General features: G+C 44.9%; 4 protein-coding genes across 14 annotated transcripts; 2 read left to right on the forward strand and 2 right to left on the reverse strand.

Annotated features, from left to right (window-relative positions):
• Window positions 1–168: 168 nt before the first annotated feature.
• Window positions 169–5,733, forward strand: Tmod4 (tropomodulin 4). 5 transcript variants are annotated; one of them, XM_020155837.2, is made up of 10 exons: window positions 178–916; window positions 1,915–2,069; window positions 2,270–2,426; window positions 2,952–3,068; window positions 3,775–3,864; window positions 4,027–4,157; window positions 4,249–4,356; window positions 4,695–4,838; window positions 5,092–5,236; window positions 5,624–5,733. In XM_020155837.2, exons 2-10 carry the CDS (start codon window positions 1,947–1,949, stop codon window positions 5,644–5,646), a joined length of 1,038 nt encoding a protein of 345 aa, XP_020011426.1. In that variant the 5' UTR covers window positions 178–916; window positions 1,915–1,946; the 3' UTR covers window positions 5,647–5,733. The 5 variants fall into 5 exon arrangements, with proteins under 5 accessions (XP_073904236.1, XP_020011428.1, XP_020011426.1 ...); XM_020155836.2 differs by having other exon boundaries at window positions 184–944; XM_074048135.1 differs by lacking the exon at window positions 1,915–2,069 and having other exon boundaries at window positions 169–916.
• Scnm1 (sodium channel modifier 1) lies at window positions 5,438–21,789 on the reverse strand. 5 transcript variants are annotated; one of them, XM_074048136.1, is made up of 8 exons: window positions 21,707–21,757; window positions 10,582–10,654; window positions 8,631–8,701; window positions 8,310–8,398; window positions 8,122–8,216; window positions 7,924–8,012; window positions 6,899–7,093; window positions 5,438–6,406 (listed from the first exon to the last, which is right to left on the reverse strand). In XM_074048136.1, exons 3-8 carry the CDS (start codon window positions 8,645–8,647, stop codon window positions 6,307–6,309), a joined length of 585 nt encoding a protein of 194 aa, XP_073904237.1. In that variant the 5' UTR covers window positions 8,648–8,701; window positions 10,582–10,654; window positions 21,707–21,757; the 3' UTR covers window positions 5,438–6,306. The 5 variants fall into 5 exon arrangements, with proteins under 5 accessions (XP_073904237.1, XP_020011430.1, XP_020011429.1 ...); XM_020155841.2 differs by lacking the exon at window positions 10,582–10,654 and having other exon boundaries at window positions 21,707–21,789; XM_020155840.2 differs by lacking the exons at window positions 10,582–10,654; window positions 21,707–21,757 and adding an exon at window positions 8,949–9,147.
• On the forward strand, window positions 9,183–22,293 carry Lysmd1 (LysM domain containing 1). Of its 3 annotated transcripts, none has more exons than XM_074048139.1 (4): window positions 9,183–9,609; window positions 9,861–10,082; window positions 16,641–17,005; window positions 17,413–22,293. In XM_074048139.1, exons 2-4 carry the CDS (start codon window positions 9,903–9,905, stop codon window positions 17,549–17,551), a joined length of 684 nt encoding a protein of 227 aa, XP_073904240.1. In that variant the 5' UTR covers window positions 9,183–9,609; window positions 9,861–9,902; the 3' UTR covers window positions 17,552–22,293. The 3 variants fall into 3 exon arrangements, 2 of the variants coding, with proteins under 2 accessions (XP_073904240.1, XP_020011433.1); XR_012438944.1 differs by having other exon boundaries at window positions 9,185–10,082; window positions 17,413–21,138; window positions 21,562–22,293; XM_020155844.2 differs by having other exon boundaries at window positions 9,185–10,082.
• Window positions 18,642–21,781, reverse strand: Tnfaip8l2 (TNF alpha induced protein 8 like 2). Its single transcript, XM_074048140.1, has 2 exons — window positions 21,707–21,781; window positions 18,642–19,683 (listed from the first exon to the last, which is right to left on the reverse strand). Exon 2 carries the CDS (start codon window positions 19,676–19,678, stop codon window positions 19,124–19,126), a length of 555 nt encoding a protein of 184 aa, XP_073904241.1. The 5' UTR covers window positions 19,679–19,683; window positions 21,707–21,781; the 3' UTR covers window positions 18,642–19,123.
• Window positions 22,294–22,614: the final 321 nt, after the last annotated feature.

Consider the following 22,614-nt stretch of genomic DNA (forward strand, 5'->3'; position numbering starts at 1 on the left):
TGAATGTATTTGGGTCTTTTTTTTTTTTTTTTTCCTTTGGTAGGACTGGGGATTAAACTCAATACCTTGTGCATGCTAGGCAGGCAACTCTACCACTGAACTACATCCCTAACCCTGATCTTTTTTTTTTTTTTTTTTTTTTTTTTGTGATACTGGGGCTTGAACTCAGGGCCTACACCTTGAACCAATCCACCAGCCCTTTTTTTTCTTTTTGTTTTTTTAATGTTGGATATTTTCAAGATAGGGTCTTGTGAACTATTTGCCTGGGCTGGCTTTGAACCGCAGTCCTCCTGATCTCTGCCTCCTGAGTAGCTAGGATTACAGATAGGAGCCACCAGCACCCTGCTAACCCTGGTCTTTATATTTGTCTAATAGCACTTATTATGAGCTGTCTTTTTTTTCCCTTTCTGACATAAGGTCTTGATGGATTGCCTGTTCTAATCTCAAATTCCTGGGCTCAAGCAATCCTTCCACAGCCTCCCGAGTGCTGAACTATAGGTGCATACCACTGCACCCAGCTTGTCCTTTTTTAATTGTAAAATATTCATTCCTCCAACTAGACTATAATGCCTTAAAACTAGATATCAGGATAAAACCTTACATTGACTTTGGTATCACATTATATTCACTGCTTTGAATATAGCAGGCCCAAATAGGAACTGTCTGATTCTCATAAAACTCCACTCTAGGACTCTGGAAAAGGAGGTGTCATGACTGATAATGGCCACTAGAGGCTCTCAGGGCCGGGCAGGGTATGGGGGCTGTGTATATGTGATCTCCCACTACCCCCCACCTGGCCAGAGCTAAAATAATAAAATGCTGAGCTCACTGTTCCCCCACCCTTTCCCCCGGCACTGGTCTCCTCCTGCTGCAGGGACAGTGCCCCAGTAGAACAGACAGACCAACCGACAGGAAGGTGAGAAGAGAGGTGGTCATCAGAACTGGTAGGTGGGGAAGGAAAGGGGTTCATGGGTGAGAACCTGGTGAGAGATGAAAGAAGAGTGGCTCTTAAGGGGAATGATACAGAGTGTGTCTCTGCCTCTGTTACCCTGTGTTTCTGCCACTGTCCTGTCCCTTAACTGTATAGTTTATGTTGTCAATGTAAGCGTCTCACATACTTTATATCAAGCATGGTGTATATGTGGAGTTTATGCGTATTTTTCATATTGTAAAAGATTGTGTAAGTTTAATCTTCCTGTTCTTTTTAGAGAACTACTGCATTTAAAAGGCATTTCCCACCACTGGTCGGGTGTCACCTTCCTGATGACAGATTGTGGGGACTCAGTCCCTTCTGAGGCCGTACTGCCCTTCCCCCAACCTGGAAGTCCCCCAACTTCTAAGCCTTGCTTTCCCATAGCATTTAGAATTTAAGCAAACACAGAAAGTGAAATCTTGATCTCCCACAATAAAAGAGGAAATAAAGGTAGCATAACAAACTGCCCCCAATCTAGCCAATTTTCCTTACTTTCTTTAATCAGTTTAGAAAAAGGCTGGATAACAGGAAGAGAGGAGGAATTTCCATGAAGCTATCTGCCACCTTTCCCCCCACACACCTTTCAATAGGAATTGGGCATGAAGCCAGCAATGCTGGCAGAGCTTCCGGCAGCTGTGCTAGGGCAAGCGGCACTGACGGGTTAGGGTGTAGGGGAGGGTGCTGCCAGAATTTCTCTGTCATACAATCAGAAGGCAGACCTAATTTGTACCCTGGGATTCCCATCCACAATGGCTAGAAACTGAGGAAGCAGGAAGAATGAGACTAATTTTAACTCTAAACATCCTAACCTTCCCATCCCCACCTGGATTTCTAACCTCAGGTGTCTAGTTCAATGTTCTACCCCTGGCTGGTCTCTTCATGTCCCTACTGTGTCTGTGTCCATCTTTCCACATTCAACTGTTTTCCCCATGTCCCCCTAGGCTCTTAGTGCCACATTGGGGTAGGGGCTACCATGTCATCGTATCAGAAGGAGTTGGAGAAATACAGAGACATAGATGAAGATGAGATCCTAAGAACCTTGAGCCCTGAGGAGCTAGAGCAGCTGGACTGTGAGCTACAAGAGATGGACCCTGAGGTAGCGGCACCAGAACAGGGGACCAGGGGCAGTCCCCAGGCATTTGGGAAGAGTGCTGGACTCTGGATGGTTGAGTCCAGGGATACCTTTAGGGCTTGCAGTCCCAAGAGGGTTAGGGAAAAGGTATCTGGAGATGTTTAGGGAGCCTTAGAGGTACTCCAGAAGAGTACCTGACTTGTTCCCCAAAATTCATCCCTAAGAACATGCTCCTGCCAGCTGGATTAAGACAACGTGACCAGACAAAGAAGAGCCCAACAGGGCCACTGGATCGAGATGCCCTTTTGCAGTACCTGGAGCAACAGGCACTAGAAGTTAAAGAGCGTGATGACTTGGTGCCCTTCACAGGAGAGAAGAAAGGTATGGGGACCTTGACATCCATACAACTAAGAAACCAAATGACCATCTGTCAAGTCTCCTCTCCAGCTTCCCTCTTTCAGCTCCTACCAGGAACTGAGGTGGTCCGAAATCTGTATGCCAGCCTTTTTTGTTTTGTTTTGTTTTGTTTTTGGTGGGGGAGTTTTTTGTTGGTGGTGGTGGTTTTTTTTTTTTGTTTTGTCTTGGTTTTTTTGGCCATGCTGGGGCTTGAACTCAGGGCCTTGTGCTTGCTAGGCAAGCTAGGCAGGTGCTCTACTGCTTGAGCCACATCTCCAGCCTCTTGGGATTTTTTGTTTGTTTATTTATTCACACCACCATGCCCAACCTGCACTCTTAAGTCCTTTTGAAAGATCAGGGGACCTAGGAATCCTGAGCTTGCAGAGGATTCAGGTTTTCAGTATCCTCTAGTGACCCAGCATTATACCTACTAGAGAAAGAAAGGAAACTAGAGGCCAGGATCTTGGGAGAAATGATCTCTACCTGAACTATCCTTAATCTCCCCATCAGGAAAACCCTATATTCAGCCCAAAAGAGAAATTCCAGCACAGGAACAGATCACCCTGGAGCCTGAGCTGGAAGAGGCACTGGCCCATGCCACAGATGCTGAAATGTGTGACATTGCAGGTGGGCAGCTGTGGGATATTGAGAGTGGGAGGAGCATCCTCACCTTGAGGTGGGACTAGTGGGGAAGGCCTGGACATCTCAGAAAGCCTCAGGCAGTGGTTTTTAACTTTTCTTATTTGGGTTTTTTTTTTTTTTGGTGGTACTGGAGTTTGAATTCAGGGCCTTACACTTGGTAGGTAGGCACTCTGCCAGCCCTTTCTTGTGTTGTGTATTTTTGAGATAGAGTCTCAAGAACTATTTACCCATGACTGGCTTTAAACTATGATTTTCCTGATCTCTGCCTCCTGAGTAGCTAGCATTACAGGTGTGATTACTGGGGTTTGAACTCAGGGCATGACATTTACTAGTCAGGTGCTCTACCAAGTAAGCCACTCCATTCATTCACTTTTTAATTTAATAAGTTAACATCTCAAGCACAGGGATTGTTAAAGCAAATTAAAGTGGAGATATTCTGGTCAAAATCAGCAGTCTCTGAAGATTCCCCTATCCTTTAGTGGCTCCTTAAGAAACTTCCCTGAGCCCCATCTCAATGTTTTAGAAACCACTGCCTTGGGCAGTTTAGCAAAGGGACTCCAGGGAGGGTGAGAATCCTCTCTGGAAGAGTGAAAGCAGTCAGACTGTTAAAATGCTGCCACAGAGTGGAGGCAGCAGGTGTGGAGCAAGTGTCTCTACTTATTTTCTGTGCCCCTCTGCTTACCCTCTCCAGCAATTCTCGGCATGTACACACTGATGAGCAACAAGCAATACTATGATGCCATCTGCAGTGGAGAAATCTGCAACACCGAAGGCATTAGCAGTGAGTATGGTGGGGAATGCAGACAGTCCCAGAGACTGAGACAACGTAGCAAGGGGTAAAATAGATGATTCCTTGAGAGGACATGGAGCATGAGTGATAAGAGCACCAATGGGGAGGTGATGGGGGACATGTTGTGGTTCCCTTCCTGCCTTCACCCATCAGGTGTAGTTCAGCCTGATAAGTATAAGCCAGTGCCAGATGAACCTCCAAATCCTACAAACATTGAGGAGATGCTAAAGAGGGTTCGAAACAATGACAAGGAGCTGCAGGAGGTGAACCTCAATAATATACAGGTATTTGATTCCATTCTTCCAAATAATAACACTGGGATAACTACTGACATACAAGAGTCCTTAGCCCACCATGTCCTATGCCCCTTGATAGGACATCCCGATCCCCATGCTAAGTGAGCTGTGTGAGGCGATGAAGACAAATACCTATGTCCGGAGCTTCAGTCTGGTGGCCACAAGAAGTGGTGACCCCATCGCCAATGTAAGGCTAGTTGACATGCCCACCCATAGCAGGGTTGACATAAGGTTTACACCAGGGGGTGCTGTTCCCATCATGCTTTCTTAGGGCAGCCCTTATGGCCCACAACTCTGAAGTATTGAAATCATTTTCCAAAGGACTCCAACCCTAACACCCCCAACTCTACTATGCACTTCATCCACCCACTTTGACCTCCTACCTGCTTCTGTGTCCCTATTGCCCCACATACAGCTACTCAAGGACTCTTCTCAAAGAGCTGTGTTTCCCTCTTGCTCCTGTTCTTTCTTTCCTCAGTCATCTATGAAACTACTCTAATCCTAACCCAAGTCCCTACTACCCAGGCAGTGGCGGACATGTTGCGTGAGAACCGTAGTCTCCAGAGCCTGAACATTGAATCCAACTTCATTAGCAGCACAGGGCTCATGGCTGTGCTGAAGGCAGTTCGGGAAAATGCCACACTGACTGAACTCCGAGTAGACAACCAGGTCAGCATTTTTTTCCCATGTCTTAGCATTCAACTAATACCCATTGAGCTTCCTCCCTGAGCATGCCAGGGGGGAAGCTAGTTCATTTAATCTTGTTTAAATTCTTTTATTGCATCTATGAGGGGAGCCAAGTCAACACCTTTTCATTCACTCGGGAAAAACAAGCTACTTGACTTCTCAAAGAATCCTGTGGTCTGGGATTGTGAATAACACAGAGAGGGCAGCTGATAGCTTTCACCTCTCCATCCTTCAGCGCCAGTGGCCTGGTGATGCAGTGGAGATGGAAATGGCCACTGTGCTAGAGCAATGTCCCTCTATTGTTCGTTTTGGCTACCACTTTACACAACAGGGACCACGAGCTCGGGCAGCCCAGGCCATGACCCGGAACAATGAACTACGTAAGTACAGATGAGGGTAGGGATGGGGAACTAGTAGATCCTCCTGAAAGCAGACTTAGTTTGACAAACAGCTTGGGTTGCTGTCAAATATTCACATAAGAAGTTCAAATCCCATGAATTATCAGGAAGTAAGTAGAAAACACCCCCTCCTTCACATACCTATCAATAAAGAGGTAGGAAGGAAGCAAGACATAATACCTGTTGGGAGGGACATGGTATTTTTATTTTGGCTTCTTATTTTGTGCTGCTAATGTGGGATGGGCCTGTTAGGTGGCCTAAGACACTACCACCATTTGAGTCTGGCAAAGGAACTGGAAAGAAGAGGAGCACCTTTGCCAAAAGCAAGAGATGGAACAAAGACTTGTGTTTACTCTTTTTCCTTTATAGGTCGCCAGCAAAAGAAGAGATAACATCATCCTTCCCTTCCCAACTAGAGCTGGGAGCTCATAAATCCTCCTCTCCCACTTTCCTGTAAATAAAGTCTCTTTTGTCCACTCTGCCTGTCTCCTTCCTTGGGCTTTGGGGTGGAAATCTTGGCGCTAACCCCCAAGGGTTACTGCCAGTTCATCAGGGGATTATTTATACTCTGGGGATCAGCAGGCAGAGGTTCAGGTTACTAGGAGGAGGTGGGGGAGCTCCCTCCCTTGGTGTTCCCCATAAATCTGTCATTGCCTTTAGTCATTTCAACTTTCACATGGTACTTGGCATCAGTCCTGTTTCAACATGTGGCCAGCGCCCCCCATCCCTGCCACATCTCTGTGTAATTTGAAAAGAGAAGGACTTTGAGTGGAGGTGGGGAAGAAGACAGACAACATAAAGGGCAAAGACCTTTTCCTAACAGACTTATTAATAGGGCATCAGGCTGCCTGCAGCTGACGCTTGGCAAGACTGATAGAAGGTGGGGGAGGGGTTAGAAGTATGGGAAGCTGTGCACATTGTAGGGAAGTAGTGTCCACTCTGAGAATGAATAGGTTTAAAATCCTGAGATTGGACAAGGAATGTGACTTGAGGAAGGTTAGACTCCCAGCGCCCATTGTAGTTTATTTTTGAAACGATGGGAATAGAGGATGTCAGTCCACGGGGAAATCAGGGGGTTCTTCCTCATCAGAGTCAAATTCAACATTTGCATCTTTTATCCATCGACCTTGTCCATCTGGAATCCATCCAGAGCTGAAGACAAAATAGAATTGGTCATGAAAGGAATAGAATTGGTCATAAAAAGTTAGTGGCTCAGTGGTAGGGTGCAAAAAAAAAAAAGTTGCAATAAGAGCTGAGTGCAGTGGCTCAAGCTTGTAATCCTAGCTACTTGAGAGATGGAGATCAGGAGGATTGTGGTTTGAGGCCAGTTAGGGCAAAAAGTTCATGAGACCCCATCTCAATCAATGGTACATGCTGGTCGTCCCAGCTATGCAGGAGAAACACAAATAGAGGATTGTAGTCCAGGCTGGCCTGGGCATAAAGTGAGACACTATCTCAAAAATAACCAACACAAAAAGGGCTGGCAGAGTGGCTCAAGTGGTAGAGTGCCTGCCTAGCAAGCATGAGCCTATCTTCAACCCCAGTACGACAAAAAAAAAGGCAATAATAAAAAATGCATAGGTTTGGGAAAAAAAGGTCAGAGAGACATGAGAAAATCTGAGGAAAGTGATTTGGCACACTCACCTTCGAAGGGTGAGGTAATGGTCCAGGACTCGTTTTCTTGTGGGGCTGATGGGTGCAGGAGCTGAGACAGTTGCTGACTCCTTGGCCTGTGGGTCAGCCCCAGGCTCAGGTTCCTTACTGATCTTCCCACTTTGGAGCTCCACCTCTGGGACTGGCAAAGGGGAATGGGAGACAGAGGGACCAGTGGCTTCTGATCTGGGTAAAGAAGAATTGAAGCCTATAAAAACAGTAAAAGAAAGGGCCAACTCTCCTATTACTCCCACCTCCTTAGAACAGTGTTTCCTAAACTGAGTTCTTAAAATCTGTATAAAAAGGACTTTGGAGAAGGACTTTGGAATTTGGGAAAAGCTAGTTTGAATTTTTTTTTTTTTTTTTTTTTTTTGTGGTACTGGGGCTTGAACTCAAGGCCTTCACCTTTAGCCACTCCACCAGCCGAATTTTTTGGGATAGTTTTTTGAGATAGGGTCTCTCAAACTATTTGCCTGGGCTGGCTTCAAACTGTGATCCTCCTGATCTCTGCTTCCTGAGTAGCTAGGATTACAGCTACTGTAATCCTAGTAGCCACTGGCACCCAGCACTAGTTTGAATTTTTAAACATTTTTTGTATTTAGACTTTGTATAGCCTTTAAAACATGCCAATGCCACTATTCTTTAAGTGGGACTACAATGCTCCGTTTCCTAAAATTTTATTTAAAGTCACAAAAATCTTTTTTTTTTTTTGAGGTACTGGGGCTTGACCTTGAGCCACTCCACTGGCCCTTTGTTTTTTTCTGGTGATAGGGTTTTTCAAGATAGAGTCTTGTGAACTATTTGCCTGGGCTGGCTTTGAACTTCGATCTTCCTGATCTCTGCCTCCTGACTATTTTGGATTACAGACGTGAGCCACCAGCACCCGGCTTTTTTTCTCCCTTAAATGCCAGTTAACATCTCTGTAACACTAGTATTCTTCAGAATATAATTTGAGAAAAATAATTTTAGAGACATCTGTTCCAAATGTCCCTATCTGGCTTTCCCATCCCACAGACCTGTGCTTCCGGCGGCAGCAACTGCTATAGTGGGGAGCTCTGTGCAGAGCACTCTGGGTGATAAGTCGAGTCTGGGTTAGTAGAGGAGCCTATTATGGAGATGAGAGAGAGTCAGAACCTTTAGTAGCAAAAGTCCTTCAAGCCTGTTCTGTGCAGCAGAATCCTTCCTGGAAAACACATTTCCTCTTTTCTGATTACCTCAGCTTTGGTCTCTTTGCTCCTCAAGTCATTCTGCTGTTTTGGATTTTGCTCCTTTCCCTTCCCTGACTTCTTGCCATAGAAAAGCTGTAGGCCTAAGGAGAAAAGGGAGAGAGAAGAGCATAGCACCAAGTAGTTTGCAGGAATTTCATGAGTTTATTTTCTATCCCGTGTTCCCCCAGACTTACTAGACAGATGCTTCTTGCCTGAACGGTGGGCAGTCAGCATGGCCAGAGTGTCCAGTACAGGTCGATGAGGGCAAATGGCGCAAGCAAAGCTGGGTAAGGTAAGAGAAAAGGATAATAAGCTCAAGGGAGGTAGATCCTGCTATGGGGGAAGTAGGTCCAACCCTAGTCTTAGCAGTCCCTTCCAAACACCAACTCCCATGTCTCCCGATCTCCACCTCTTCCAGTCACTTCCCGCCAAAGAATCCTAAATACTACCGATCTCCTTAATAATAAATTTGTTGAGCCTCTAACGGAAGACCCGTCAGGTTTGATAGCCCTCACCGTCCATCTCGTAGCATCAGAGCCTCATCCTCTGGGATGTAACTGGCCAGCAAGTCCCCAACTCTTCGTTTCTAAAGAGGACAGGGAAAGAAGTCAAGACAGGATCAGAGGAATAGGAGGGATGGATGGAAGGGAAATAGGGAAAAGGAGCCAAACAGGATAAGAGAACAGTGATCGTATGGCAAAGAAGGAGCCACCAGTTGTAGTCCTGACTTTCCCCCTCACCCACAACTGTTGCCAGAGCAACAAAACAAAGCTCCTTGTCCAGTCTTCAGAGAACCGCTGAAGTTGCTCCAGACCCTCTACACTAGCGCTTACTTTGAGCACATTGAGCTGACTCCAGTCATCCCCTTCCCTCTTGAAAGACATCACGGCTCTGAATTCCAGAAATGATCAATTCTCGTGTGTTACTTCGCCACTCCTTTAGGCCACCGTAGGAAGAGTGGGCTAAACTCCTTCCCTTCTTCCGGTCTCTGTCTGGTTGAAGTACGGATACGTCCGGGGATGCATTTCCACGCATGCACCGCGCGATCCGGAAATCCCGCCTCCAGTGCACTGGAGGAACTGCATTTCCTATGAATTCCTGCGACACTATGGTGTGGGCGCGAAGCCCTTTGGGAAATGAAGTATTTTCAAAGAGCTTGCCGTTCATGGGGATCCAGGCCCTGGTATCTTGGCGGATTTTAGGCGTTAGAGGGACAAGATCCTAGATGTGGAGCCCGAGTTTAAGAGTGCGACCTGTCTAATGAGAAGCAAGCTTTTGAGGATCTCAGAGTAGAAAGTGTACTACAAATTCACGCAATCCTCACGCTCATCGTCTGCAGCCGCAGCCACAGCCTACCTGGGGTAGGCCTGATTTGTACATGACCCTAGCAGGCGAACTCCGAGATGTCGGGATGCGGGGGCTCCCAGAGGCCCGGCTGCCGGATTTAGGGACAAACTGAGGAAGAGTGTTGAGGAGGGTGTCGAGAGTTCAAAGGTCAGAGGTCATCGTAGCGAGGAGTTGTGGAGGGTGGGGGTCCTAAGGGAAGACTCAGGGACTGATACTCAGGGGACAGATGTGTGGGTAAAGGGCTTGGAGGGAGGAGAAGCGGGTAGGAGTAGGAGCTGGGCATAGTGCCGGGAGAAGCGGGGAGACGTAGGAAAGACGAGAGAAGAGGAAAAGAATTCCCTGAATATCCATCTATTCCCTGAGTTTAATTGGCCCATCACTGTCGGTCACTTAACCAGGCCTCCCTCAGCTGTAACCCCAGCTCTTGGCAGGGAGAAGAGATGGCTTCTCCCTCTAGACAGCCCCCACTCGGGGGGTCAGGACTGCTTCAAGGGACCCGGGCTCGTTCTTATGGAAGCCTGGTGCAATCAGCCTGCTCCCCAGTGAGGGAAAGACGCCTGGAGCATCAGTTGGAACCCGGAGACACCCTGGCTGGACTAGCGCTCAAATACGGGGTGACGGTGAGTCTCCCAGGATGGGGGTTTGATAACCATGTAGGAGAGGTTTAATCCTTAGGAGAAGGTGGTGGCCTTTCTAGGCAACCTCCCCTGACATTTTCCTAGTTGTGTTGTGCTCGGTTCCTTCTTTACCCTTTTGTTCTCTCATCTCAGTGTTGCACTGTCTGCTTGGGACAGATCCTGCCCCACTGTCCCAAAGGAGAGGAGCAGCTCCTACTTATTATGCCAGAGCCTGTGTTAGGGGCTTTGCCTATTTAACCTACTTGAGCCTGACATCCCCATCAAGTATACAACTATTGTTTTTTTACAGAAGAAGCTTGAGGCTTAGATTGGTTAACCAGTTTGATCAAGGACAAATAACTGAGTGTCAGAATTGGAGTTCAAACAGACCTGACTGTAAAGCCCATACTATTAACTACATAGAAAATTTTTAATTGAGACTGATTAAACATTTACAGCAAGTAATGAAGAGCTGATTTTTAGTTCTAAATTGCTAAAATACCTCTTCAGTGCTCTGCTTTCTTTCAGATAAAGTGCAAAACAGATACTCCCACAGCAAATAGTTCAGGTCATGCCTAGGGAGAGTTGAGAGGTGTAAAAATATATTGCATTAAAGTTGATGAGGTTTTTTTTACCCCTCCCCAAATACAAACATGTTGAGTTTAGGCAACATTTCTATATTTAAAGCACTGTGGGGGGACTGGCAGAGTGGCTCAAGTGGTAGAGCACCTGCCTAGCAAGTGTGAGGCCCTGAGTTCAAATCCCATACCGCCAAAGAAACATTTATGAACTGGAAGTGTGGCTCAAGTGGTAAGAGCACCTGCTTTGCAAGCACAAAGCCCTGAGTTCAAACCCCAGTCCCACCCTAGCCCCCCCCCACACACACAAAAGAAGTGAGAAATTTAAAGCACAATGGGGACCTTATTTGGAGACAAACATAAATGTATGGTTACTGGGCTCATGTGATTTAAAATCTAGTGAGAAGTGGACAGGGACAGAAATTATGATTATAGATGACAGAATGTGGTGAGTTTGTACTGGTATTAACAGAAGTGATGAAAAAATCAAAACAAAACAAAAAAATGAGGGGCGGGAAATCAGAAAAGAAGATTAGTTTTTGCTTAGAAGAGGACAGGAGTGTACATCAGTACAGGTTTTAAGGGTATCATTACCATGGCCCTTGAAAGACTTAGAAACTTCTTCCCCTATGCTCCCATCTCCAAATCTATGTAATACAGTAGTTTATATCTTCATCTCTCCAATATCCTATATGCTCATCTAGAATAGGAACTATTTCTTTCTTTCTTTCTTTCTTTCTTTCTTCCTATTATCATATTGTTGTACTGGGGTACATTGTAACATTCACAAAAGTGCTTACAATATATCTTATTAATTCATCCCCTCCATGATTCTCTTTTATACTATTTGTTTTCAACTTTGTATCTCTAAAGTCTGGCACAGACCCCAGTCTCCAGCACATAGAAATTTAAAAGCTGCTTTTGAAGCTGGGTATAATATATGGTACTTTTTTTTTTTTTTTTTTTCTTTGTGGTACTGGGGTTTGAATTTAGGGCCTACACTTTGAACCACTCCACCAGCCTGTTTTTGTGAAGGTATTTTTTTTTTCAAGATAGGGTCTCGAAAACTATTTGCCCAGGCTCACTTCAAACCATGATCCTTGGGCAGGGAGGAGAAATGACCCAAGCCTTGTATGCACATATGAATAATAAAATTAAAAAAAAAAAAAAAAAAAACCATGATCCTCCTCATCGCTGCCTCCTAAGTAGCTAGGATTACAGATGAAAGCCACCAGCCTCTGGCTTTTTTTTTTTTTTGTGGTAGTGCTGGGGTTGAACTCAGGGCCTTGAGCTTGCTAGGCAAGTGCTATACCACTGAGTTTCACCTCCAACCAGAGACTTTCTTATAGCCCTGGGAAATCTCTGTAGTCTAGTGAAGAAGAGTTTTAGATTCTGGTTACTACCTGGGTCACTTCCCCTGTCTGAAGCCTCAGTTTCTTTTCCATTTGTAAAATAAGGAAAATTTATTAAATAATAATTGCTTAAGTTACCTCTCAATTAGGGAACACTTACTTAGTATGTGCCAGACTATTTTGAACTCAGGCCTTCACACCTGCAGAGCAGGTACTCTACCACTTGAGCCACACCTCCAGTCCATTTTTCTCTGGTTATTTTGGAGATGGGGGTCTTGCAACTATTTGCCTGGGCTGGTCTCAAGCCATGATCCTCTGGATCTCAGACTCCCAGGTAGCTAGGATTACAGGCATGAGCAATCCTGTGCCAGGCTCTATACATGTGTTATCACATATCATTTTCATAAGATTATGAGGTACACATAGTGTTGTGGCATGCACCTATAATCTCAGCACCAGGGAGGGTGAGGCAGGAGGATCACAAATTCAATGCCAGTCTGGGCTACAAAGTGGAACCCTGTCTCAAAAACAAATAAACAAGCTGGATGCCTGTGGTTCACACTTATAATCCTAGCTACTCAAGAGGCAGAGATCAAGAAGATAGTTGTTCCAAACCAGCCTGGGGCAATTAGCTCCTAAGACTATATGAAAAAAACCCATTACAAAAAGGCTGGTAGTGTGGCTCAAGCAGTAAGAGTGCCTGCCTAGCAAATGTAAGGCCCTGAGTTCAAACTCCAGTGCTGCCAAAAATAAATAAATAAATGAAAATAAAACACAAGAACAGCAAAAAATACTATGAAGTAGATCTAACTATTCCTATTAAAAGTTGAGGGGAGGCAGCCTGGCACCAGTGGCTCTTACTTGTAATCCTAACTACTTGAGAGGCTAAGATCAGGAGAATCATGGTCCACACCTGGACCCCATCTCAATAGCAAAAAAGCTGGGCATGGTGGTACCTATCTGTCATCCCAGTGACAACAGGAAGCTTAAAATAGGAGGATCATATGCTGGCCTGGACAAAAAAGCAATACTCTGGCTTCAAAATAAGCAGAGCAAAAATGACTAGAGGTGTGGCTCCAGTGGGAGAGTACCTCCCTAGCAAGTGTGAAGCCCTGAGTTCAAACCCAGTACTGGAAAAAAAAAATGAAAAAACTACTTGAGAAACAGCTTAATTCTCAATTCAAGACCAGACTCTGCAAGTTAACAAGAGACCCTACCTGACAAAATAAAAGCAACTATAAGAAGAGTGAGCTGGGCAACAGGCTTAGGGAGATACAATTGGTAGACTTAGACTTCAGACCAGGTTGTCTCATTCTAAAATCCTTTATACTAGCTAGATTCTAGGGACCTTTCTAAAAAGAATGACTTGATGGCATAGGACCTCTCTGGGCAACAATTCAAAGCAACAGAAAATTCACAAATTAATTCATAGTATCTTGGAGTGATCTATTACATTATCTAGGTAAAATAAAATGAATAGCATCAAAACATTTGGCAAGTTGTTCAAATTCAGACTGGAGGTGTGGCTCAAGCTGTAGAGCACCTGATTGGCAAGCACAAAGCAGTAAGTTCAAATCCCAATCCCATCCCACCAAAAAATAAAAAATAATATTAAATAAAAATTGCTCAAATTAATTCAGTTTTATTTTTAAACACCTTAAAGTAGTAAGATTTTACTAGTCAAGTTTATTATAATGGTCTTGCCCCAAAGTAGAAGGAACTTTGTTTTTGGTTTCTTTTCTTTTTTTTTTTTTTTGGTGGTACTGGGATTTGAACACAGAGCTTTGTGCTTGCCAGGCAGGTGCTCTGCCATTTGAGCCACTCTGTCAGTCTGCATTTTTATATTTGACAGACAAAAAAAATATGATCTGCCAATATGAGGTAAAGTTATAGTAAAACAGAACTGTGACTTTGGCTTCTGATTTAAAATACTGACATACTCTAGTTTATCCATTTATACTCTATTTAAAATACTGACATACTCTAGTTTATCCATTTATAAAGCATTAATAAGCCCCTGCTATGTGCCAAACTCTGTGGAATGCTAAGGTGCACCTTGGAGATCCAGGGACAGCAAGTCACCACCCCTGGCCTTAAAGGACTCACAGGGTTTAGGCAAGACAGATATTCAAAGAAGTGAATAACAATATCATAGGGCAAGTTTTTCATTTTTGTTTTTGTCTTTTTCTATAGTTCTGGGGCTCAAACTCAGAGCCTTGCACATGCTAGGCAAACGTTCTACACTGAGCTATGCACCCAGTCCATACCTCAAGTATTAAAAAGCACAGTTTTGTTTTGTTTTTTTTGGCAGTACTGGGATTTGAACTCAGACTCACTTGCTAGGTAGATGTTCTTACCTCTTGAGCCACACCACCAGCCCTTTATTTTTTGTGATGGGTTTTTTCAAGAAAGGGTTTCACTTTCTATGCCCAGTTTGGCTTCAAACCATGACCCTCCTGATCTCTGCCTCCTGAGTAGCTAGGATTAAGTATTACAAGCACTTATTATAATATGCATTGGGAAAAGTAAGTAAATAAGTAACAACAAATAAAAACAGTAGGCATTGGGAAAACTTGAAGAAGGTAACACAAAAGGAGTGATAATTGAGTAGAAGTTTTCAAAGTAGAGAAGGAGATAATGGGCAGGCAGAAGGAACAGCATGAAGAAACATGAAAGTGAAAGATCATGGAATCTTCAAAGAAAAGTGAAAAGTTCAGGTTACCAAAATGTATGGGTTGCAGAGAAGAGACAAACTAGAAATTTCCTATAGGAACTAGACTGAGAAAGTCCTTGCTGGATGCTAGTGGCTCACATCTATAATTCTAGCTGCTCAGGAGGCAGAGATCAAGAGAATTGAGGTTCGAAGCCAGCCCAGGCAACTATCTAGAAGACCCTATCTAGAAAAAAAATCCATCACAAAAATAGGGCTGGTGGAGTGGCTCAAGGTGTAGGCCCTGAGTAAACCCCAGGTCCACAAAAAGAAAAAATAATAATAATAATAAAAGAAAGCCCTTGAATGCTAATTTGGATTTTATCTTTTAGTTAATGAGAAGCCATAGATGTTTATAAGTAGGCTAGTGGGTTACTCAGATTTTTTTTTTTATGTTAAGAGGAAGATGTGTAGAAATGAAAGGGGAAGAGCAGTTAAACTGTTGGACTAACCCACATGAAAAACATTAGGGGTCTATTCTAAGGCAATGGCTATAGAACTGAAGATGAGACTAGATGTGAGAGATTGTTTTGGGATGGAGAAGAATATTTGGATTTAACCCAAAGTACATGGTAGGCAAGCTTTCTGCCACTGAGCTACACCCCCCCAACCTAGATTTTCAAAACATTTATTTATTTATTCAGTTTATTTATTGGCAGTACTGACATTTGAACTCAGGGCTTTGTGCCTGACAGGCATGTGCTCTACTGCTTAAGTCATGCCTCTAGCCCTTTAAAGCACTTTTGTCAATCAGTTTGGTATGGGTGATAAAAGTATGAGTTAAGCCAGGTGCCTGTGGCTTAACCTGTAATACTAGCTACTTGGGAGGCAGAGATTAGGAAGATCATGATTTGAGGCCAGCCCAGGCAAATAGTTCATGAGACCCTATCTCCGAAATACCCATCACAAAAAATAGCTAGAGGAGTGGTGCAAATAGAGTGCCTGCCTAGCAAGCATGAGGCCCTGAGTTCAAACCTCTAGTACTGCCAAAAAGGAAAAAAAAAAAGTATGAGTTAAGGCTTACATTGATAGTGCTGGAGGTATGGCTTGAGTGTCAGGGCACTTGAGGTCCCAAGTTCAAATCCCAATATCACCAAAAGAACCAAAAAAGAATGACTGATATATTTCTAAGCAGGCACTACTTCTCCAGCCAGACATTAATATTTCTGCTTTTCAGGGCCGGGTAAATAGATGACGATGCCAGTCACTTGTATTCAGTGATGAACAGAATAAATATTAGTATTATAACATGACAAGCACTCCCAGGATCTGGAGATGTAGTTCATTTGGTAGAGTGCTGTCCTAGCATGCAGGGAGGCCTGGGTTCTATCCCAAGTACCAGAAAAAAATAGGCATTTCCTCAGTAAAAAGGCCCAGCATTCTAGTTTTACTTCAGTCATTAACTTTCTAGATCATCTGAAGCAAGTACTTTTAACCTCCTTGAGCCTCAGTTTCTTTATCTTTAACAGTAGGTCTCAAAATGAGGTCCCCGAGATTCTTCAGGTGTCCACAGGTCAGACTATTTTCACTGTAGTAATTTTATTTTCCTTCTTCATTTTCATTTTCTCTGGAGTGTATGATGTTTTTCAGAGGCTGCATAATGTGTGATATTGTAACAGATTGAAGGGCGAGGCAGGTAGAGCAACCCTGTGGTCTTCTGTTAAGTCAAATATTAAAGTAATTTGCAGAAATGTTAAAGAATGCCTCTGTTTTTCTTTTTTCTTTCTTTTTTTTTTGGTTTGAAAAAGTTATTTTTCCCCTGACCACTTGTAAAAAAAAAAAAAATTGGGTTGGTGGTATGGCACCTGCCTAGTAAGCATGAGGTCCTGAATTCAAACTCCTGTAGAAAGTTCAAAAAAAAAAAATTCAATATAAGATCAACCGAAGTTACTATCATTAATTTTGGTGACTTTTTTTAAAGATGGAACAGATTAAGCGTGCAAACCGCCTTTATACTAATGACTCCATCTTCCTGAAGAAAACCATCTACATCCCCATCCTGACAGAGCCCAAAGACCTATTCAATGGCTTGGATTCTGAGGAAGAGAAAGATGGAGAGGAAGAGGTACAACCAAGTAAGGATGAAGTTCCACCACACTCCACCAAGAGGAAGAGACAAGAGCCAGGTTCAGGATGTGCCAATGGTGAAGTCCTCCCCACACCTGGTCAAGAACCCACCCTACCCATCCACGATCTCTCTGCCTCTGATTTCCTTAAGAAGCTTGATTTACAGATCAGCCTGTCAAAGAAGGCTGCTGCCCAGAAGCTGAAAAAAGAGGAAAGCAGGTAAGTCTGGAATGGTTCCTTATCGGTTTCTCCATAGATTCCTCCATCTTACCCAACCACAAACACAAGTAAGTAAGCACAGTGCCATCAGAAGCAAGGGCACAATTTTCCCCCCAGGTGGCCCTAAGACAATGGATAGAGCCAATAGCTGCTAGAATGGGTTGAGGTAGTGGGACACTAGGTTCCATGTTCTCATTGAAGTAAAATAGTTGATATTCTTATTGCTGTGATAATCTGTGAAAGGAGTATTAGGGTTAGGATTTTTTCTAGATGGTATTGAGACTTTACTTAGAGCAACCAGCTCATGAATCAGGTGGAGAAGATAGCTTCCCTGTACCTCTTCTCTTGGCCCATTCTCAGGTTCTTGCCTTGATCTGTCACTCTTTCCCTGCTTTCCTCATCTCTAGGGTACCTGGGGAGGAGGCAGGTCTCCACCAGAGCTCCCCTCGGATGCAGCAACGAGCAGTCCTAGGTCCTGTGCCACTGACCCGGACCTCTCGAACCCAGACACTACGGGATCAGGAGGATGAAATCTTCAAACTCTAATGTCTCCAGAACTGACTGAGAGAAGCAGGATGTTGAAAGAACAACTTGAGGGAGAGAGGAGCCTGAGGTGTGAGGCTCAAAAACATGGCTTCTCAGCCTGCCTCCCTCCACTTCAGTCATCTTCCCCAGTTTCCTTGTCTGTCAAGAATTCCTCAGCATGGGGCATTTTTTTTGACAAGAGTAGGAAATGGGGACTAGACCCCTTCCCAGTTCTTGGACTGAATCTAGAGTTGTCCTTCAGGTTCAAAAGGCTCTTTGTACATCCCTGCTGCTTTTCCTATCTCTTTTACCAGTCCTTGGTGTTAGAGCAAGGGAAGCAGAGACTCCCCTTCAACTTCCTCCCAATCTCCAACTATGTTACCTAATTTATTTGGTGCTATATTGAAGTAATATTTATTTGCTATATCTCATTCCTTCCTACTCTTAGCTGAAAACTGGGATTTCTATCATCTGGGGTGAGGGGAACCCAGGGACAGTGAACCAGGGACTGCTGGTCCCTCACGTTCCTTACCTCCTTAGCCAAGCATGTTATTGAGGACAGGGGAGTCAGTGATCTAGCACCACTGCGGGGAATGGCAGACTATACTGAGTTTTTCCCCAATCTCAAGGTAATGGATTTGGGCTCTGTATTGACTAACCAATTCCAGATAACTTTTTTACAACTCTTGCTCTGAGAAAAAGCAGCAGTGTAGGGACCTGAACTCTTTTTTTCCCCCGGTTTCCCCTTTTGACTTGTCCTCTGCTCAGCCTGCTGTGGGGCTGAGGAATGGAAGAGGATGTCTTGGGGCTGGAATAGGAGAACAGTTGTGGGAGTCTCTTTGTTCTACTCCCTCCCCACCAGAGCCTGACTGTCTAGGCCTTGCTCCTCACTGCATATTTATTTGCAATTTGTAGCACTGATCTACGGTACAGTTTGTTTTTTGTCTCTCAAACAGATGTAGGCAAGGGAACCTCAGTAATACTGGAAATATGCTGCAGTCTTCTGTTTGGAAATAGTGAGAAGTGAGATAAGTGTGTTCGTATACCTCCTTTCCTCTACAATGGATCCTAAGGTATAAGAAACTAGAGAGATTAAACATTGAGCCCTGTGCATGTTTTAGTAGTTTTATTTCCCCTCTGAGGATCTCCCCTCCCTAGGTCCTTCTTCCTGCACTCTGGTGTCTGTCCAAGCTCTGCCTAGAGCTAGAGGTCTAGGATGTCTCTAAGGGCCACTATCCCTTCTGTCTTTAGTATCCCCAGATACTAAACCCCTTCCCTTGGTTCATAGAGGATGGGCTTCCCTGTTTCAGGCATCCCTCATGGGAGAGACAGAGATCCAAGTTTCACTTCACCTTTTTCACACAGCTCAGTTTCCTGTGCTGAGGCTGGGAGAGAGGCCTCACCCTCAGCATTGCTCCTTCTCCTCCAGCAGTTTGGGGGTAGGGTGGACTCAGAGTCAAAAGCAGTCTTGGGAGAGAATGAAGCCAGAGGACTGACGAGCATTAGTGCAGATGAGCAGGGTTAGAAAGCCCATTACCACTGTTTTCTCAGTCAACTATTTTGCCAAGGTTGAATGTACTAGGTTCCGGGCTCTCAGAGCTTCCCCTCATCCAGCAGCTTCCTGAGCCCATCACAGATCTTGCCAAGATGCTGAGTGAAATCAGGCCCATACAGGGCGGTGAGCAGGCCCGGGTCAGAGAAGTGATCGAACACATGGCGGATACGGCCATGTGACTTGGGCGTGAGGTGGTGCTCCACCAGCTCCAGCAGCATGTCTCGGCATTCGGTGAGCAGACCTGCCAGCACAGCAGCCTCGAAGGTGAAATCCACCTCACCAAAGCTAAGTGCCGTCATGGCTCCCTGCCGTAGCTTTTGGCGAAAGCGGGTAGCCAGAGCCAGCTCACCAGGGCCAAAGCAGCCACTGCGGTGTAGCACAGCCACCTTGACAGCCACCTTGATCAGGTCCTTGATAACCCTCTGGGCCTGGGGCCGGCTGTGCGTGTATTCTTTGGACACACGGTAGAGCTCATCTAGCACCTCGCTGCTTGTCTCATCAATGAAGAGATGAGCCACAGATCGACCTGCCATCTTACTCAGTAGCTTCTTCTCTGCTTGCAGAGCCAGACTCTTTGAGCTGAAGGACTCCATGGTGCCTGGAGGCGGGTATGTGGTTAGTCACTAGAAGAGAGGCCACAGGCTTCTTTAGAAAGAGAGAAATGGCTTTTTCCCGTTTTTGTTGCTTCTTTGGTTTCTTTATCCTCTTTTTTCCTTGGGCCCCCTCAGTCCTGTATGCCTTGCTCCTGGTTTTTTTTTTAGAGCTTAGGAAATCTGTATCTCCAAAACAGCCCAGAGGAGTGACAATAACTCTGGCTGGAGGAATGTGGCACACAGAAGGCCAGCCTTGCACAGGCTAGGTCTCAGGGCAAGTAGGCTGTTGCCACTGTAGTAGAGAGATATGTTTGCCTGGCAGACAATTCTTAATTTTTTTTTTTTTTTTTGGTGGTACTGGAGTATGAACTCAGGGCCTCCTGTACTGTATTATTAAGCCATGCCCCCATCCCTTTTTGCTCTTTTTCTTTTTTTTTTCAGTTAGGGTCTTGTGCTTTAGCCTGGAGAGATCCTCAGACCATGAGTCTCCTACCTATGGCCTCCCACATAGCTGGGACCACAGGTGTGCGCCACTACATCATATTGATTGAAATGGGGTCTGGCTAACTTTTTTTTTTTCATCTTTTCTTTTTAGTGCTGGGGATCAATCCCAGGGAACTCCTGCAGGCTAGGCAAGTGCTCTACCACGAAGTTACTTCCCAACCCCTCTCTAACTTTTTGCAGAGGCCGGCTTCAAACAGAAATCCTCCTAATCACCTTCTGAGTAGCCATAGTGCCTGGCACTCACAGCTACCATTTTTTTTGACACTCACTATGTATGCTACATCTATTCTGTAAAGTATGGGTTTTACTCTCCTTGTTTTACGACTGGGCAAATAGGCTTATGTTAAATTATTTACCCAAGATCAAACGCTACTGTTTTTCTGACTCCAAAAGCCTATGTCTGTTGGTGTGTTGTATTGCCTTTAAAGAAGTGAGAAACATAGAGTTCCCAGGAATCCTAATAAGAATAATTAACTTTTCCTGAGAACCTACTGTGTGCCAAGTGCTTGATATGAATTACCTCAGTTTTCCCAACTCCACAAGTAGATAACCTATTTTGCAATAAGAAAACTGAAGTGAAGAGAAATTGAGCAATTTGGCTGAAGTCACTAGTAAATTAAAAAATGGGCTTCAAACCACATAGTCCAAAGAACCCTTCTTCCCTGGAATGCTGCCAGTGGGTTGAAGCACACTGAGGAAGGATGGAAAACAAGCACCTCAAGCAGGACAGGCGGTACTAAAGTCTAAGGTCTGCTCTGCTGAACAGAGGACCCTCCTGGTGGCTCATGCTGCACGTGTCCAGGGTTCTCTCCCTGTGGTCCTTGCCTGTGGTTCTTCTGGTTGTTTTGCTTCTTACTTCCCCCTCCCCTGCTCTGCAGGATGTGGCTGTGACCGCAGTGAGGAGCAGCCTCAGCCTCTCCCTCAAATGAAAATAGGAGTCTGAAGAGGCAGGGGAGGTAGGTGACTGCGGGGGTTTCTTCCCCAGCTAAATCATTCCAGTAGAAACCTGAAACCTTAATAAACTCTGGGCTTGCCCTGGGGTTTTCTGGACCAAGCTCCATGGCCGGAAGAGACATTGCTCCATGTGAGCCTTCCTTCCTCCCTGGCCTTCCTGTTACCCAGCTCTCCATTGCCCCCATTGCCATCTCACATTTGACCTGCTGTCCTCACTGCCTCCCTCTTACGGTCTCCCTTCTTCCCTGGGTCTGGGTCTTCTCCATGATCCTCTGACCTGGCTGTGTTCTCCCTCTGGTCTTGACCCATCTACTTCCATGTCTCTTAAGATTTTCTTAAAAAAATAAAAATTTCTTACATCACATATCCAAGCCTATCCCCATCCCAACGCCATGCCCCCTCCCCAAACCAGATATTTCTTTTAGGGAAAACTACGTTCTTCCTGGGGACCCAAGAATTCTGCAGGTGAGAGTTTCACAATATAGAAAGAAAGCTAAGGCTGAAAGAGCTGGAGACCCTTCTGCTGTTGTCACCCTGAAGCCTACCCTTCTGTCATTGCTGGTCCCTCACCTGCTATGCGCGTCAGTCTTTCTTTGGATGTTCCCGGAAAGCTGATAGAATGGAGAAGCTCCTAAGTGAGAGGCCCTTTGGCCTAGCCCCACCCCTCAAGCTCCGCCTACCTACTCTCTGCTCAACCTCCGGTTCATCATCACTGTCACCAAGAAGGCCTATGGCCCAAGAACAACCTAGAAATAAGACAAAGGTCAAAAGGAATAGAATTCTGTGGGAAACACACTTGACTCTTTCAGGTGGGAAGAAGGGATTGCACATTCGCTGCCCTCAAATTGTCTGCTTCTTTCTTTCCTTGCTGCCTAGCTCCTTGAGATCCTGTTATATTTCTGTGGTTCTGGGGAAGGTGTAAAAGTTCAAATTGCTGGGTTGGGGTCAGTTGAAAAGTTGTGAAAACTGAAAAAGAAAAACACAAAGAAAGTTGTGAAGATTGAAGAGTGGTGCAGTGGGGCAACACAATTACAAGTATCTTCCACTGTCTGGCACAGACTATCCAAGCCCTTACTACCTGAGGAAGTTTGTTTGGGCCGGGGCTGTTGAACCGTATGTGACCAGCAGGTGTCAGGACTGCACTGAATCACTAGAAATGCATCATAGCTGTTATACGAGGGTCCCAGAAATGGGAAGTTCTTGAATGTGGCTGAGTGTTTGCTATCAACAATCTTACCTTGTGGGGGGGGCATGGCAGTACACAACTGTAATTCCAGCTAACCAGGAGGTGGAGGTAGGAGGATCACAATCCGAGGCTACAATCAGAGCCTATATGAAAAAAAAACAAAAAAGGGCTGGGGATGTGGCACAAGTGCAAGCACAAGGCCCTGAGTTCAAACCCCAATGCCACCAAGAAAAGAAAGAAAAGAAAAATCTTACAACCTTATCAGGGAGAAAAACTTCAGCATAAATAACTA

The sequence above is a fragment of the Castor canadensis genome, chromosome 11 (assembly GCF_047511655.1).
Source record: "Castor canadensis chromosome 11, mCasCan1.hap1v2, whole genome shotgun sequence".
NCBI lineage: Eukaryota > Metazoa > Chordata > Mammalia > Rodentia > Castoridae > Castor > Castor canadensis.

What these genes read in the sequence shown, in the direction of transcription:
- Lysmd1 (XM_074048139.1), top strand. Translation starts at nt 9,903, where the DNA reads ATGGCTTCTCCCTCTAGACAGCCCCCACTCGGGGGGTCAGGACTGCTT. An exon ending in CGCTCAAATACGGGGTGACG is followed by an intron (nt 10,083 to 16,640) that starts GTGAGTCTCCCA and finishes CTTTTTTTAAAG; the next exon opens with ATGGAACAGATTAAGCGTGC. An exon ending in CTGAAAAAAGAGGAAAGCAG is followed by an intron (nt 17,006 to 17,412) that starts GTAAGTCTGGAA and finishes CCTCATCTCTAG; the next exon opens with GGTACCTGGGGAGGAGGCAG.
- Tnfaip8l2 (XM_074048140.1), bottom strand. Translation starts at nt 19,678, where the DNA reads ATGGAGTCCTTCAGCTCAAAGAGTCTGGCTCTGCAAGCAGAGAAGAAG.
- Tmod4 (XM_020155837.2), top strand. Translation starts at nt 1,947, where the DNA reads ATGTCATCGTATCAGAAGGAGTTGGAGAAATACAGAGACATAGATGAA. An exon ending in TGAAATGTGTGACATTGCAG is followed by an intron (nt 3,069 to 3,774) that starts GTGGGCAGCTGT and finishes TACCCTCTCCAG; the next exon opens with CAATTCTCGGCATGTACACA. An exon ending in GACCCGGAACAATGAACTAC is followed by an intron (nt 5,237 to 5,623) that starts GTAAGTACAGAT and finishes TTTCCTTTATAG; the next exon opens with GTCGCCAGCAAAAGAAGAGA.
- Scnm1 (XM_020155840.2), bottom strand. Translation starts at nt 8,999, where the DNA reads ATGTCTTTCAAGAGGGAAGGGGATGACTGGAGTCAGCTCAATGTGCTC. An exon ending in GTCAGCTCAATGTGCTCAAA is followed by an intron (nt 8,702 to 8,948) that starts GTAAGCGCTAGT and finishes TGTCCTCTTTAG; the next exon opens with AAACGAAGAGTTGGGGACTT. An exon ending in CTGATGCTACGAGATGGACG is followed by an intron (nt 8,399 to 8,630) that starts GTGAGGGCTATC and finishes TACCTTACCCAG; the next exon opens with CTTTGCTTGCGCCATTTGCC.